Source organism: Phaenicophaeus curvirostris, chromosome 1 (genome assembly GCF_032191515.1).
Source record: "Phaenicophaeus curvirostris isolate KB17595 chromosome 1, BPBGC_Pcur_1.0, whole genome shotgun sequence".
NCBI lineage: Eukaryota > Metazoa > Chordata > Aves > Cuculiformes > Cuculidae > Phaenicophaeus > Phaenicophaeus curvirostris.
This window is the reverse complement of record NC_091392.1, coordinates 198,584,058-198,600,947: the sequence shown is the minus strand read 5'-3', so window position 1 is coordinate 198,600,947 and position 16,890 is coordinate 198,584,058. Positions and strand designations below refer to the sequence as shown.

The 16,890-nt window shown below is 39.5% G+C and overlaps 1 protein-coding gene across 4 annotated transcripts; it reads left to right on the top strand.

The window, feature by feature from the left end:
• The first annotated feature begins 1,587 nt into the window (after positions 1 to 1,587).
• On the top strand, positions 1,588 to 16,635 carry CCDC82 (coiled-coil domain containing 82). Of its 4 annotated transcripts, none has more exons than XM_069883412.1 (8): positions 1,588 to 1,630; positions 2,652 to 3,207; positions 3,870 to 4,092; positions 5,200 to 5,292; positions 7,260 to 7,384; positions 8,218 to 8,388; positions 15,557 to 15,742; positions 16,263 to 16,635. In XM_069883412.1, exons 1-8 carry the CDS (start codon positions 1,626 to 1,628, stop codon positions 16,326 to 16,328), a joined length of 1,425 nt encoding a protein of 474 aa, XP_069739513.1. In that variant the 5' UTR covers positions 1,588 to 1,625; the 3' UTR covers positions 16,329 to 16,635. The 4 variants fall into 4 exon arrangements, with proteins under 4 accessions (XP_069739513.1, XP_069739515.1, XP_069739516.1 ...); XM_069883414.1 differs by lacking the exon at positions 16,263 to 16,635 and adding an exon at positions 9,047 to 9,065 and having other exon boundaries at positions 15,557 to 15,736; XM_069883413.1 differs by lacking the exon at positions 1,588 to 1,630 and adding an exon at positions 1,739 to 1,797.
• Positions 16,636 to 16,890: the final 255 nt, after the last annotated feature.

Genomic DNA, 16,890 nt, shown 5'->3' with positions numbered 1-16,890 from the left:
GGCCCACACTGATTTTCCTCAGGAATATATATATAGGGCTGGTACCCTGATATATCCTGATATATAGGGCTGATATGTCTTGGGTGCTGGTTGATGAGAAGCTGAACATGAGCTGGCAGTGCACGCTCGCAGCCCAGAAGGCCAACCGTACCCTGGGCTGCATCAAAAGAAGCGTGGCCAGCAGGTTGAGGGAGGGGATTCTGCCCCTCTATTCCTCTCCTGTGAGACCTCATCTGGAGTACTGTGTCCAGTTCTGGAATCCTCAACATAAGAAGGATATGGACCTGTTCAAACGGATCCAGAGGAGGGCTACAGGGATGATCAGAGGACTGAAGCACCTCCCATGTGAAGACAGGCTGAGAGAGTTGAGGCTGTTCAGCCTGGAGAAGAGAAGGCTCCAAGAAGATCTGATAGTGACCTTCCAGAACCTGAAGGGACTACAAGAAAGCTGTAGAGGAACTGTTTACAAAGGCTTATGGTGACAGGACGAGGGGGAATGGGTATAAACTGGAGAGGGGCAGATTTAGACTAGACATAAGGAGGAAATTCTTCACGGTGAGGGCAGTGAGGCACTGGCACAGGCTGCCCGGGGAAGTTGTAGCTGCCCCATCTTGGCCTGGTGTTTGAGGCCAGGGTGGATGGGGCCTTGGGCAGCCTGATCTAGTGGGACGTCCCTGCCCATGTCAGTAGGGTTGGAACTAGATGATCTTTAAGGTCCCTTCCAACCCAAACTATTCTATGATTCTATGATACCAAAAATGTCAGCAAAAAAACTCTTTAAGACTGTATTTGGAGTTTTAGAAAGCAAGCATCCTTTGCCAGGCCTGGGCAATGTGAGGGAGTGATCTCCATCAATCGTGTAGTGAGACAAGATCTGGTTTCAGAATATTTTTCCCACTTACATGCACATGTATAAATTTTCCCAGAAATCTTATGCATATTATATTACTTTCCAAGGACTAATTTTAATATTATTATGAACTTCGTAACAGCCAGAACTCTTGCTACTTTGGAGCTGGCTCCAGCTCTGTCTGACCTTGCATTTGAGACAGGGAAAGGCTACAAACAGAAGTGACTACAGAAGAAGAGACATCTGTTCAGCACAGGTCATACTGAATACAAGATGTTATCATCTTCAAAGAATGAAAACACTGCTTGAAAAAAAACATGCTTTCAGAGGGACACTGTATAACTTTCAAAAAAAACCCCAAACCCACAATTAGGTGAAACTGAACTGTACTCTAGCTTCAGTCAAAAATATTCCAATTTTTTTAATCGTAACTAATTCTTCTGTCAGGGCGAGGAAAGATACGATTACAACTAAGCCAGAACGCCCCAACGCTGCTCTGAGACCTGTCTGATGAGGCGCTACAGGGGCCGGGAGCGGGGTGCGCCGGATTCGAACTCGCAACCTCAGGTCCTCCAGCGCCGCGCGCCAACCCGCAGAGCCCGGGCACACCACGTGACCCACTTCCCGCCCTGCCGGCACTTCCGTAAACACGGCGGCGGCTGAGTGACAGCAGGCGGCGGCCAATCGCGGCGCGCGGGGCGCCGGGGGGCGGGGCCTCGGCTGTGCGGCCCAAGCGCGGGACCGAGGGGGCGTCGGTGGCGGGAGCGACGGCTGAATGCGGTGCTGAGGGCTCGGGGGGGTCTGCTTTATGGAGCCGGGAGATCACCTCAGGGCGCTGGGGAGCGGGCGACGGGGGTAGCTTCTGTGGGGTGACATCTCCCCTTAGCCCGCCCTACAGCTTCTGTGGGGTAAGACCCCTGCTTAGCCCGCCCTACAGCCTGTTTGAGGTGAGCCCCCCCACCCCTTAGCCCGCCCTGCAGCCTCTGTGGGGTGACACCCCCCATTAGCCTGCCCTACAGCCTCTGTGGGGTGGACACCCCCCCCCTTAGCCCACCCTACAGCCTCTGTGGGGTGGACACCCCCACCTTAGCCCGCCCTACAGCCTCTGTGGGGTGGGCCGCCCTGTAGCCTCGGGGGATTACCCTATAGCCTCCCCCCCTCCCCCCCCATAGCCCACCCTATAGGCTCTGTGGGATGTGCCCTCTCCTAGTCTCTGGGGCGAGCCCCCCCCATAGACTCGGGGCGGGGGGTGCACCCTTGAGGCTCTGTAGGGTGGGCACCCCTATAACCTCTTCGAGGTGGACACCTCTGGCCTCTGGGAGGTTGGCCCCCTATAGCCTGTGTAAGATGGGTCACCCTATAGCCTCTGTGGGGTGAAGGCGTGGCTGTGAGTGTTGGGCCGCTCCTCAGTGAGGCTTGCCATGTTGATCTAAAGGAGCAATGTACCCAGTTCCCCAGGAGTGAGGGAGCTCTCCGTCTCACATGTAGATTTCAAGTATTGGAGGAGATGATGAGATCTGTAGCTGCCCTTCAAACCAATTTTTTTCCAGTTCATTCCTGCTAGGCAGGGGTAATTCTGCTCTTCTGCGGTTTTTTTGAGTTAGGTATATCCTCCTCAGAAGTTAGTATGCGTGTTCAGTTTTGTTTGGTGCTGATTTCTGCATGTGTCTCTTAAAAATGATATTGTTAAGTCATAAATATGTGTAAGAAAATGTGCATGCCCTTGTACTGTATTTTTTTTAATAGCATAATGTAATAAGTGCTTTGTTTTACCAGTTTATATTTTGGTGTGTTGTCACAGCCTTCCAATGGAGATAAAAGCAGTTGTCAGAAGATATGACACAAGGCATAAGACAGCAGGAACAGAACTGTCATCATCCAAATCCCGAGTTGACTGGAGGCGCACTAAAAGGGAGCTTGTACTACTTGACAGCAATGACGAATCTTCAGGTACCTCTGAGGAGGAAGAGCCTACCACATCAGAAGATGAAGTAGATGACAAAGATGAAACTGCTGTGAAGAATAGTCTTTCAGATCAGGAAGAGAAAAGACACAGTGGGGAAGTAACAGAAGATGTTGAGGATGACTGCATCGTGCCTGGGAAGCGTAAAAGGTTGAACACTTCTGTCTTGTATGACAGTGATGAAAGTGAGGACAGTGATATACTTGTTAGAAACACATTTGCTAAACGCCACTGTATAATGGATGAGGATGAGAGTTCCGAAAAACAGCAACCTGATAAAACCTGCCCTACAGAAAATGTTTCTCCTAATAAGAAAGAGAAAATACGTGCAAAATTGAAAGAACTTGCCAGACAAAGAACAACTCGGACATCCAGCAGTAGTGAACATTGTGAGGTCTGGATTTTATGTTCGAAATTCAATTGGAGAAAATACTAAATGTTGGGGAAGGTGAAGACTATTACATATAAATCAGTGGGGGTTTATTTATTTTGTTTTGTTTTTTATTCATGACAAGTCCGTTCTGTCACACTTTTAACAGTTGTCACATTAACTAGATGAAAATATTGACCACTAAAAGCCTTTCTCTTGAGTTTAATTTTAATCACTGAGGATTTAAGAATTTCCTTTTGTTTACTCTTTCAGGCATTCTTATGGCTAAGCAGCTTAGAATACAGGTGTCTATCATCTTTGCATAGTCAGAAGGGAAAAACTTCTTTATCATTCTTTTTTTCTGTGCAGAAGAAACACGAGACGATTATCTAAGGATTTTTATCAAGAAGCACGATACCTGCTGAAGTAACTTAGAGATCTCCTATGTTAGCTTAATTCCTACAAATAGCATGAAGAGAGGTACATTGAGATGGCTCATCTAAAGCTGAAAGTAATTGTCATCTAGTACAGAACTATGTGGGTGTTTTTGAAAGACGTTGTTTTTTGTTAATTGAACAAATGGTGTTATTAGGAGATCAAGAATCTTATCCAGTATATGTAGTATTTCTTCATTGCAAATACTGAAAATTCTTGTGTTTTAAGTATTTTTTTTTTAAATTAATTAGGATTCTAGTGGTGAAGAAGAAATAGAAGAGGAACCACTCTGTCACTTTCCACTCACACCAACAGAAGGTAGTGAGACTGACAGTGACAGCATGAAAGATTTTATAGTAGAGGAAGAAGAAGATGAAGATGACAACACAGAGCACGTGGAGAATGAAAACCAGCCACAACAGAAGGAACTAAATACATCAAATAGCGAGTTGCTGGCATACTATGTTCCACAGTGTAAGATCAAAATTAGTGACAACTCTATATGCATGACTTACTTGTAATGCCGTGATGAATATTAGTGGCCTGTAAATACAAATACTGTGAGGTGGGATGTGATGGTTTAAAAGCAGATTCTTAAAAGGCTTCAATTTATTGTGGAAGTATTCTGATTTCCACAGTAAACTTGTACAGTCTTTCTGTATCTTATTAAAGGGAGGTTCTGTTTTGAGGGGAAGGAAGGGAAATCCTATTGCACAGCTTTTTAAGTTGGTCTGATCTAGGATGAAGTAGGCTACCTATGATGCAGTCATTTCTGTGGAGGCCTAAAAGCATCATCCTCCACTTTGTGGTATATGCTAAGACCAGCTATGTTAATTCTGGTCGAAGTCTGATCTGGAGAGTGACGTAAAATTCTTGCTGGGGGTTTGGGGTCTGGGGGGCTTGGGGTTTATTATTTTTATTCACGTCACTGAGACTTGGGAGCACAGGTCTGTAGGGGTTCCCGAATTCATTGGTTGATTTCAGCCAAAATTTGCAGAGCTAAGAAACTTTTGAGGGTGATCTTTTATGAAAACTAGTATCTGAATAGAGCATAGAGATTTGAAACAGAGCTTTATGCTAGATCTGTTCTTCTATATTTTGTTGTTCAGAAACAGGTATGCACTGGGCAATCAGTGCTAGTGCAAAAGGTCATAAATATTTGTTGTATTTCTTTCCAATAAAGACCTGAGAAGTTTTGCATGTATTTTAAAGAAAGTTAGAAAAAACAAACAGACAAACCCCACAAGCCAGGCCCTTGCTAGTTTGCATTATTTCCTGCAAAACAAATCATTCTCTTCTTTTAGCATTTGTAGCTCTTACTGTGGGCTCCTTTTGCTGAATTAAGAGGCTAAAGTTCATTAAGTTAATTGGGATGAGAAGCGCTATTTAAAGGCATGGTCTTAAAGATGTGGGTGTTGTATGTCAAAATTATTTTTAAATCCATATTTAAATGATTTTAAAATTCTAAATTTATACTAATGGGAAAAAAAGAATTCTTACAGTACTTTTAATGTTGTTTACATTTTTTTGTTCCTTTTTGTTTTTCTTCTGTGAACTCTGGTTACATTGCTTTCTCCCCAGTATCTCGCTGTGATCATTATGTACACTTCAAAAGAATAGTAAAGGCTTTCCTCATAAATGCAATTGATGACACTTTCCTGAGCTCATTATATGGTAAGTAAATTTTAAATATTATAGTAGTGCATTCAAAGTTATATAAAGACATTTGTTGTAGGGAAGGATATGTCTCCTGACTGGAGTATAGGACTGTGAGTCCTGAGATCTGTTCTTGGGTTTGTTGCTCTGGAACTCTGGGCAGGGGAGGCAGAAATCTATTTGCAAAGGATAGCATAACCTTGGAAAACTATGTAAACTTCATTCTTTTAAGCCTAGGAAAGTGTTTCTGTGTTACTGATCAGTAGTAATAGTTGCAGCATGAAAGCAAAAGTAATTTCAAAGTAGATATCTCAATGAAAACATTGCAAGGTCAGCTGATTTGTCAAAATGTTGCATCTTCATAGCTTTTTCTGAGGAATTTGATAATAAATAATTTTAATTATGGAAATTACTCCATACCTGGAGTTTTTCTTTTTTTGAACACTTGTGCCTTCAGATAAAACAAATCTCAACTGCAGTCAATACTACATGTCTTGTTTTCACCGAGGAGGTTCTTTTTGGCATTTGGTCTAGTGGGACTGAATGGCAACCTCTTAAATAGTTTCAGAAGTAAAGATTGGGTTAATGAGAGGAATGTCAGTGTCACATTGTGGAAGGAGTTAGCAGAGTGCTGAGGAAGTTCTGGTGCCATCAGGAACTAAGAGGGAACAGAGGAACTGAAGTACAGCACAGGCTTCAGAATAAAGGCTGTGAGCTAAAAATGTCATTTGTCTACCTCTGCTAGTTCATTCAGGTGTTAGTTTAGTTTTCGTTTTACTGAGTGAAAACAAGCTTTTGAAGAGTAGTAAGTAAACCCTGCCAGGTTTATTTTGTAATAGCTTCCTTCAATTTCAAATTGTATCTGCTCTGCAAAATGAAGAGCTTACTGCCAAGATGCAGGAAGTCGATCAGCTATGCGGGTGAGTTGGAGATTGTTCTGTCTTTCTGAACAACATAGCCTAGCATTACAAAGATACATTTTTATAAGCATGGAGTGCTTATAAACAGAATGGATTTTTTCGGAGTTAATGGAAGTGAATCTTTTAATTAGTTTGAATCAACAGCAGCTGTCTTAGTATGAGAGTTCAGATTTGTGTTTTATTGTGAGAGATTTATTTTTTATGGTCTAGCACAGCCTCCTCAAGCTTATAGTGTAACTGACTTACTGAAAATGCCAGTGTTGGCATAAAGTGTATATGAGAAAGCAATTAATTGTAATTATGGTAGCTATAGTGATAATGACAGTTAGCTTTTCATATAGAAAGGTAGATAGCCAGTGGTCCTTCTTAGCTCTATCTTCGATAACACCATTGCTAAAAGACATGGGAAGGTAGCTCAATTTATTTGTATGTCAGTACAAGCTGAACCTCAAGACAGTATGAATTGGCCTGCACCTTTACAAGTCCTCTTTAATTCCTGGAGCCCAGCACGTGTTTGGGAGACAGTTGTGGAACAGTGGTAGTTTTACTCATCCTCATAATTGCTTATTTATTTTACTCGAGTAAGTATTTGGAAGTACTTACACCTCATAACTCAAAGCATCTGACTGTGCTGCTGAAGTGTTAAGGTCAGTTTCTGCTGTGAAACAGCTCAGAGCAGTTTGTTTTCATGGATAGCAACCTCTTCCCTTATACCTTATGAACAGGTTACATAAACTGGAAAAAAAGCAAGACGCTTCCCTTTTTCCCCGATTTTTCCATTCTTTTAAATGGATCGAGTGAACGGGTCTCTATTTGGGATGACAACTTTTCACTTTAATTTTGATTGTAGAGTTTATTTATGTACCTCTTGTGATACTTTTAAAATAATTAAATATATCAGTTTATGCATAGATCACTTTTGTGGATAACATTAGCAAATGTAATAATTTATTAAATCACTCATAGTTCTTAGTATGCAGAAGCGTTATGTCCTTGAACATTTATTTGAAGATACTTGTACAACATAAGGTGATCAGCAAATTTGTAATGATTCTCACTGAACAGATGGAACAAGACAAAAAAGGTATGCGCAGGATATGTTGCTCTCACTTCATTATTTGGATGATCGCTTCATTCAGCCTCGTCTTGAGAATTTAATTGCTAGAAGTCGCTGGAAAGACCGGTACAAGGTATGTAGCTGCTACTTTAAATAGTGAAGTGAGCTCTAAATCATATTATTACTGACAGTTTTTTGTATATATACATATACTGTAATTCTACAGTACAATAATTGGTATAATTATACTTTCTTAATAGAGTCTCATTGTTCTTTACCTTATGTAACTTGTTTTGATATTATAAATATTGGAAGTGTTTTATGTGTTTATATTCAGATAAACAGTCAAGTAACAAGTGAATCTGTTCTCAGTTACCTGAATGGTTCTCCTGCTAACTTCAGCAGATAACTTCTTCAGGACTTTTTGTCACTTGCTAAATTTTATAACAAAATTTCTTCCTCTTCCCACAAGAAGATAAACCAGTATGTTTATAATGAGCCTTCTGCTTCTCATAAAAAGAAAAATGAAGTAAATACACAGTAACCTAGTCACTGTATGTGAATTACTAGAATAGTACTACTGTGATAGGTTTGGTGATCTAATAATCACTCTAGTTATGGATTATGTCCATGGAGAGATACAGTGTATTTATTAGATGTAGACCAACTGATACAGTAGCTCCCCACCTCCTCAAAGAAAAAAAAAAGTTAGAGTGCCCGGGTGCAGGACCCATTCTTTAGGTCTGAAGCTGAAAGAAAGAATTAATGAACTAGAACTGAGTGAAGTGTTGGAAAATTATTGAGAAGATATATATGTTAGCAACTTAATGGTGGAAGACTTAAGATTTTAATCTATTTGGTTTCTCTTGCACTAATTTTGTGTGACTATAAAGTATTCAGCTGCCTGTTTAAGGCATCTTTCAGCTTACGGAGATTCTTTAATGTTAATTGAAATCTGTTTTTCAGGAGCGTGTGGATTGTTACCCAGATGTTCGCATCAGCTTGAAAAATCAACAAAACGTGCCTTGTCAGGCCTGTGAATTGAAACGTTATTGTAAATTTAATGTGCTGCTCTTTGGAAAGCTTTATAATAGTAAAACTTTGGAAGCAGACGACTTCATGTCAGATGACACACAGGTAACTTCAAACTAGCACCCAGTATAATTATTTTTAAACTTTATCTAGTGTTACAGACACTACACACACAAAGAATAAAAATCCTTCAATGCATTTATTATCTATAATGTTAGAGGCAAGAGTTAAGCTTCTGTACTTTTATATCTAAACCCTATTAATTTTTAAAATATGAAGATCATTTTGCAGTTTAAAGGAGTATAGTCTTGGATTTAGTTAGGAATTATGAAGGAAGTTCCTGTGGAACTTAAGAGGATGAATAGTGGCATTCCCCTCCCTGCCTGCCCACCACCCATCCTTTCTTATATCTTGGGAAAGAGGTGATGACAAGTATACTCAAATAAACCTAGCTTTTATTAAGAAAATATATCTGCTGTTTTTCTATGACCTTTGGTTTTGCCTGCATCACCATGACAGGTGTGCTGTTTCCTCTCTGCTTTTGCCACTTAATATTATTAATACCTTATGCAGCACATGTACTTGCACTGTGGTAAGCACTAGCAAGTGTACCCAACCATGAGCTGGACTTCATGATAAAAAAAGAGAAAAGGCTCTAAGACATACAGTAGGGTTTATCGATAACTCTTGCCTTCGAGCCAAAATTGACATCTGCCTCAATTTTTCCTTTCCTTCAAATCTCTACATTCTGAGTTTCATCCAGGGCAAGAAGGAAACTCCAGGTACATGGCATCTTACACGTGCTGCTTGGCGTGCTTGTCTTTTTTGATGCATGGGGAGGCAGCCTGAAACAGTGTGTCTAAGAGACTGACAGCATGTACAAAGATTACTAACCAATGTTCTGCTACAAGCAGTCGATCAGTTATTTCTAAAGTAGCTTTTTGTTTTATCAGAAAATTTAATAGAAGACTGAAAATTCTAAAGTGGATACATATCCTATAGAAAGGAAAGTCAGTGGTAAAGAAACTACATGACTGAGTGGTGATCTGAACATGCCTGGCATTCCTGGTTTTCACCAAGTACCTGAGAAATACTATGGTTTTTGGTTTTGTTTTTTTTTTTAAATCTTGGATAGATCCTAGCTCCATATGCGTGGAGTCTGAGGCTTTAAATCAAGGATCACATTTACCTCAGATTTACATATATTCTAAATATCAGAATGCCTTTTCACTACGATTGGATCAGTTGAAAGCCCTTTACCTCTGTGTGTGCCTATCATGGCCTTAAGACTTTCCCAGCAGCAATCTTGCATTGATTAGCTTTCAGAAACTTTATAAATGTAACTTTCTGCATAATGGAGAATCATATCCATTGAATGATTGTTTTCTGTTTTATTGCGAGTAAGGTTTGTTCTTCATTGGATCACTCAGTTTGCTGATTCTGTGCCTATTTATGCTTCTAGCATTTGGAGTGTCTGTGTGCACTCCAACAGTTCTTGTTCGCTGTAAATCTGAATGCTGAGTGAAATAGTGCCACTGTCATTCTAAAAGTCCTAGTGCAGCCCAGTCAGAATTTACTGCTTCTTTCTTCAGATTTTTTCACATCTGCTATTTCCTATATAGCTTTTCATCCAGGACAAAGCATCTTGACATCTCAGTTGCACTGACACTTGAAATTGGTGATCTCCTTTTGAGAAGACTTGTTCCTAACTACTTCAATACAGTTTATTAGAGCCTTTCTCTCATTACTGCATTATCCGACCTACTTGTCCAAATTAGAAAACATTTCCATTTTAAGTAGTCTTGCATCTTTTCTCATTCACTTGTCTGTACTAGGACATTTTGGATTAAATTATATTTTTTTAATGAAACATCTTTCATGTTGTTAAACGATATGGCACCAGGCAGTCATTTTAGGTTACTTGAGTAGTCAGTTCCATTATGTTTTACTGCTGAGACTTGAAGACCTTGACTGTTAAGAACTTGGGTATTCCCAATATTTAAGAATTTACAGCTACCAGAAATTGTTAACAAGTAGATATGCATGTAACCTTCTTAAGTAATGTAATTCAAGTAATGCAGTTCTTTCATGGTGTGAACCCCAGGAGGTTCAACAAAGCCAAGTGCAAGGTCCTACACCTGGGTCAGGGCAATCTGCAGTTTCAATACAGGATGGGGCATGATGTGATTAAGAGCGGCCCTTCAGAGAAAGGATTTGGGGCTGCTCATTGATGAGAAGCTCAACATGAGCCAGCAACGCGCACTTCCAGCCCAGAAGACCAACCGCATCCTGGGCCGCATCAAAAGAAGTGCGGCCAGCAGGTTAAGGGAGGTGATTCTGCCTGTCTATTTCTCTGTTGTGAGAGCTCATCTGGAGTATTGTATCCAGTTCTGGAATCTTCAGCATAAAGATATGGAACTGTTGGAGTTGGTCCAGAGGAGGGCTATGAAGATGGTCAGAGGAATGGAGCACCTCTCCTCTGAGGACGGGCTGAGAGAGTTGGGGTTGTTCAGCCTGGAGAAGAGAAGGCTCCAAGGAGACCTTATAGCAGCCTTCCAGTACCTGAAGGAAGCATACAAGGAAGCTGGGGAGGGACTTTTTAAAAGAACATGCAATGATAGGATGAGGGGGACTGGCTTTAAATTGGAGGGGGCAGGTTTAGACTAGACATTAGGAAGAAATTCTTCACAATGAGAGTGGTGAGGGACTGGCACAGGTTGCCCAGAGAAGTATTGGATGCCCCCTCCCTGGAAGTGTTCAAGGACATGTTGTATGGGGCCTTGGGCAGCCTGGTCTAGTGGGATGTCCCTGCCCACAGCAGGGACAGTTGGAACTAGGTATCTTTAAGGTCCCTTCCAACCCAAACCATTCCATGATTCTATGCTCTCTTCTGATAAACTCAAAGAACACCATTTGTCCAGAATAAAGTATTGCTACAGTGGTGTGCCAAGCTGATATCCAAGTTCTGGTTTTCTTCCCTTTCAGGAAAAGTAGAAGGTATATTCATTTTCTTGGTGAGTGTGAAAGAATTTTTGAATACAGTTGAAGTTCCTCATGGTATTTGTTCAAATGAAAAAAGTGTCAGAAGAAGTTTTATTTGCAACATATTTTGAAGTGAGGTGTAGTTAGGATATAAAAACAAAACAAAGACCTTATCAAACTGGGAAGTGCCTCTCACTGAAGCTCAAGCCTATTATCATTTGGATCTTTGCAAATATTCTATGTTAGGGATTTGAGGGGCGTCTGTGATGATTATTATGTCATTTTTTCTTAAATAGATTACAAAGCCTTCTGAGCAGCAGTTGTTAATACGCTGCTTTTATAAGTCTGTATGTGCATGATAGTCAAGGGAGCTAGGCTTTTCCAGCAAGGCCTTTCCTCTTGTTTATTGCAGGAAAGCAGTAAGTCCTTGACAGTCATACTAGCACTGATATTGCAGTCCATTTTACAGTCATTATTCCCCCTTACATATGGGTCTCTAAATTCAGATCACTAATTTAAACTTTTCATTTTTTCACAGGAAGCATATGCCTTACCTAACCAGAAAAAAATAAATGAACTAGCTCAAGAATTTAATCTTTACTCAACTTTCATCTTAACTGTGGAAATAATAGTAGCAATTCCCTCACTGCTGTTTAAACATTGTCCTACATAACGCGTTGGCCGTTTTTCACTTTGGAAGAAATTTTACATAGCCTACCAAATATTGAACTAAATTGCTAGTCCATTTTTGTCCTCTTCAGCTTAACAGTAGAGAATGAGTGGTTTTTTTACCCCAAATACCCCAGCATCTGGTGAAATGCTTGCTCTGTGCATGCTCAGTATAGCTCAGGGGCTGTAGAACAGACCTAGGACCAAGAGTTATTGAGCACTTTCCAGCAATGTTTGATAGTACCTTTGTAATACATTCCTGTTCTTGAGACCTGTAATTTAAACTGCTAAAGGTATTGTTCTTGTGGAGTCTTTGAAGCTGCTGGCAATGTGTTGATCAGCTTGTCCTGCCAAAAAGAAAGGAGGAAATAAAAAGAAAAAAGGCACAAGAGCTAGATAAAACTGGCATTTCAAAAGCTTAATTGACTGAAAGGGAATACAGTTCAGCATTGGCAGATCAGATTGAATGGAAATACGTAGCTGAAGTGTTTTCTAAAGTTTTGTTTGAAAATACCCAAGAAAAGTGGATGTGGTGAGAACAAAAACAGACCTCCAGCTCTCTTCTGCATAAAACTTTCCTTCTCTCATCTCTGAAGGATTCTGCTTTGCCAGTAGAAAGAGAAGAGAAACAGCTGTTCCAGTTCTACTTAGTTTTGCAGTGATTGTTCTATGTGTAGCTGCCAATTCTCATTCCTCCATGGTCAGGGAAAATCAAACAGTTTAGAGACATGGGCATCCCCCACACTTCTTTCCTCCTGTGTCACCTGGATTATAAACTGTTTTCTGCTCTCAGCCGTAGTGTTCTACTTTTGTTTATAATCATGCTTAGAGGACATGGGTTCAGTCACTACATGTTGTGCTATTGTCAGGCTATGTTCCTGCATTCCATACAAAGTGATTTAACACAACTTTGGCTGATATGGCTGGCTTGAGGAGATAAGCTAAGCATTAGGACAGAGTCACTGAGAACTGCAACGGGAAAAAAATAGAATGAGTACAGTACTGAGATTCTTTCCGAAGCTGTATTCTGAAATAGCATTGTATTTATAGACAATCTTTCTTGCTTTAAAAACACAATACATAATGACGTTATATGATGTTTAGTTATTTTCCTCTGGTGTTTCTGCAATATAGAAATACTTTACATCTCTCACATAAATAAAGTATGAAACTTGTTGACAAGATGCTTTGGAAGTGAAACATGTTAGTGGGTCCCAAAAGGGATTAGACAGGTTCTTGGGGAAGCTTCTTCCACACTGTGGAACGTAATAGTTTGGATGATAGACACTGTCTTAACTGTTGACTGCTAGAAGTTGTGTGGTAATGTTATGCTCATTCTGGTGTTCATCCTTCATCTTATTTCCCAAATGTGTCCTGCTAGCTGTTCTTTCAGGGGAAGAATGGACCTCAGTTTGATTCAGAATAGTATCTCCTGTTTTATATAGCACAGTGTTCTAGATGCTGCATATTATTGCTTGGGATACTTGAAAAGTTATGAAATGCTCTATGAAACACTGCAGTTCAGTTCTTTATTGTTTCAGTATTCCTGTACGTTTGGAAATTTGACTAAATCAAGATTATGCATTGGTTGGTAGGTCTTGCACTTCAGAAGCACCTATAGCACCAAACACAAGCCTTAGCTTTGCAGTCTGGGGGAAGAGTAGGAAGTGGAGCTGCGTATAGGTGCGTGTATGTGATCAGTAGAGAATTGCAATATAGTAATGGTGATTTTTCTATCAAAAGATGGTTAAAAATTCAGTTAATAACCATCTGCTGTAGGTCAAATCAAAAGTTCTTTTAAGTGAGTACGTCTCTGCAGCGACATTACACCTGCTGAGGCTCAATTAATTACTAGATAATATATTTAGGAAGTTATATATATTCATGTAGTTAAGAAAATACATAAGGAATACATATATATAAATTGAGATTATGTAGTCTTTATAAATATAAATTTACTGTTACTTTCATTGTCAGTAGATATTGGTAGTGCTAGGTTGTACAAGTAGGTCAGGTGTTTGGGTGAACTGCTCATAGATGCAAATATTTGGTCATGCATTCAGAAAGCTTCCTGAAAATGTAGTTGTAAGTGTTGATTAAAACGTAACCTTCTCATAATTTAAAGAGCATCCAGATTATTACCAGTGGCAGCAATAACAGGTATCACTGTGTGGCTCAGAAGGGATAATTTGCAATATATAACATGGTTGGGTTTTTGTATATGTGCTTGTCATCTGAAACAGCAACATAATCACAGCTTGCATCACTGATACAAAGAACTCTGACCTTTAGCCATTTACCTGCTTCTTACTCATAAAGGTGTGGCAAGACCTCAGTCCAAAATGCTGCCCTTGAAAGATAAGTTGATGGAGGGGTTTTTTTTGTAAAATTGAATCAATTTCTCCTGTATATTTCAGGAGCTGAAGTTCATTACACATGTATTAATTATGTTGTGTAGAAAACCTGACCTCTCAAAACCAGCTAGATGTAGATTTCTTACCGGATAGGCTCTATGGTTTAAAGTAGTAATCAGTGCACCTGTGGGTCATTTACAGGGGTTAGAGTGCTCTTCTGGTTTGCCTTTGTATGTATTTGAACTACTTGCCTTGTGGAAATGGGACAAAACTTAGTCTGATGAAACACAAGAAGTCCTTAAAGGCAGATGAACTTTGACTCTTTCTCTCTCCCCACACCTCTGGTTTCATATGTACTTTTAGTGAAGATTGAGGATTGCCAGAGAATCTCGTAAGCAGTATATTATTCAGTATTTTCAAGTAAACTCCTTCACCACTTGACATCTTTCTATAAAATCTGAGTTCAAGATACGTGCAAATACTTGCTTGTGTTTAATGTTAGTGCTGGTAGATGGTAATGAATCTATTCCAATCCATACTCTGATTATATATTTGCATGTATATTTACTTTTTGTTTATCCATAAAAAATGCTGTGAAGAAAAATAAGAGAATTCTGTCTTTTCTGCATGGAAATTGTAGAAATACGACTGGTAATAACTGGGAGGTGCAGAGGTTTTGATTTGTACAGCATTATGGCCTAGCTATACATCCCAGACAGTTACAGGTTAACATTTGCATTATATATAAACTCAGTTTTCAAATTTTATTTTTATTCATTCCAATTACTTTATATATTTATTAAATATATGTTTCTAGGCATGTGTATTTGTATTCATATATATTTATTGAAAAAATATTGAATGTTACTCAGTTTACAAAATGCTAGAACTGGTGTTTCATGTCCCTAGGAAGTGCTACATATTAAGCAAAATAGTGAATTTCTCTTCCTCTGCTTTCACAATAGGATGGTTGTCTGAAATGATAGCTATTTTGTAACAAAGTGATGTCCCACCAGGAGGTAGGAAAGATACTACTAATTATAAACATGGTTATGTTTGCAAGGAAACCATACTGCTAAGCTGTCATTGCATAGACTTGCTGGCTATCTGCTTACTCTAAAATTGTTCTGCTGTGGCTATGAAAACTACATAGGTTTGTGCTGATTTTATGCATGTAGTGTCATTCTGTTTAATTATTCAAAAAATCTTACTGGACTGACTGAGCTGTTCTTCCTGTCAGAGAGAATGATATGTTCATTTTGGCCTAGGTTTTGAATGTTGGCGTGGTGTGTGCAAATCGTACGAGAGTTTACCATAATTTGAAGCACTTCAAATACAAACTGTATGTGGATTGCACCTCCGTTACCAAGTCAGAAGGTGTTGAGGATGAACCAGTCAAAGACACAGTTGAACGGCTTTTTGGCCATTTGGAAGACAGTGGGTGGATTCAGAAGGTATGACTGAGTTATTTGATGTATCCTTTTCCAAGTAGATAAAAGTAAGGTGATATAATATGTCTGATTTAATTGATCAGTTCTGAATTACTGGGCTTCAACAGAACTCAGCCCGAACAGTTTTCTGCTGCTGCTTTCACACAGAGTTTGTGTCAGCTTCTGACATGAAGCTTTTTGACAGCTGCATGATCTCTGGGCAGTGGTGGGCAGGCTCCTGTTTCATTTGAAAGCAGCAACACTAACAAACTCAAGCTGTAACTTAGAAAGACTGGAAACGTATGTGAGGCACAGCAAGAATATTTTACTCTACACTGAAATGCTTTGACTAATTCAGAAACACTTTATGAATAATTTTGAGAGAACTTGTAGAAGAGTTGCATTTAGCAAGCTTTCAGATGTCATTGCTTTGGAATTGTTATTGGCATGCTTATTAATGTATTGAAGAAAAAGAAAAAGCAGTCTTTATGTAATTCAGTTATTAAACATTGATAAAATAAAACCTGTATTATTTTATTTGCAGAGATATGATGATCTTGAAGAGTACATGGATGATGCAGACAATTTCCAAGAAGAGAAAATGGAATAAGTGGTCATAGAGCTCTTTGAAAGGTGCCTTGTACATACCTGAATGGCCTACTTTATCTGTATGCACTTTATCTCTGCTTGGTCTTCAAGATTCTTTTTAGGCTATGTTATGCTTAAATCCATATGCTTTTAAACTACTGTTTCAGAGTGTGCTGTATCTTTTTTTCTCATCTGTGTCAATAATAACCCAAAGTTTTACCAAATCAGTCCTTCCAGTCTTACTGCATACGTCACTTTAAGTTTCCTTCTGTTCTTAAAAAATAACATCTAAATATTTATTTATTTTTGAAATAAAACTTCCACCTATTTATACTGAGCTACATCATAGGGGAGGTGGAGGTTTCAGGAGATGCTGAAACCTTTTGAAGTAGGTATATTTGGAAAGGTAAGGCAATGTTGTATGACAACATGTAACTTGCATCTTACTTTCCTTGTTACATGCAAGTAAGTCCCACCATTTAGAATGATAGGATAAACAGGACCCAAATGCAAAGATGTTTCCTCTCTGAGGAGTCAGTATAGACTGTTGCAAGGCAACAGAGGACGTATTCTGCAGTGCTGAC

Bases quoted from the DNA above. Each gene is read 5' to 3' on its own strand.
- CCDC82 (XM_069883412.1), top strand. The intron at 3,208-3,869 runs GTCTGGATTTTA...TAAATTAATTAG, and splicing joins GCAGTAGTGAACATTGTGAG to GATTCTAGTGGTGAAGAAGA. The intron at 4,093-5,199 runs GTAAGATCAAAA...CTTTCTCCCCAG, and splicing joins GGCATACTATGTTCCACAGT to TATCTCGCTGTGATCATTAT.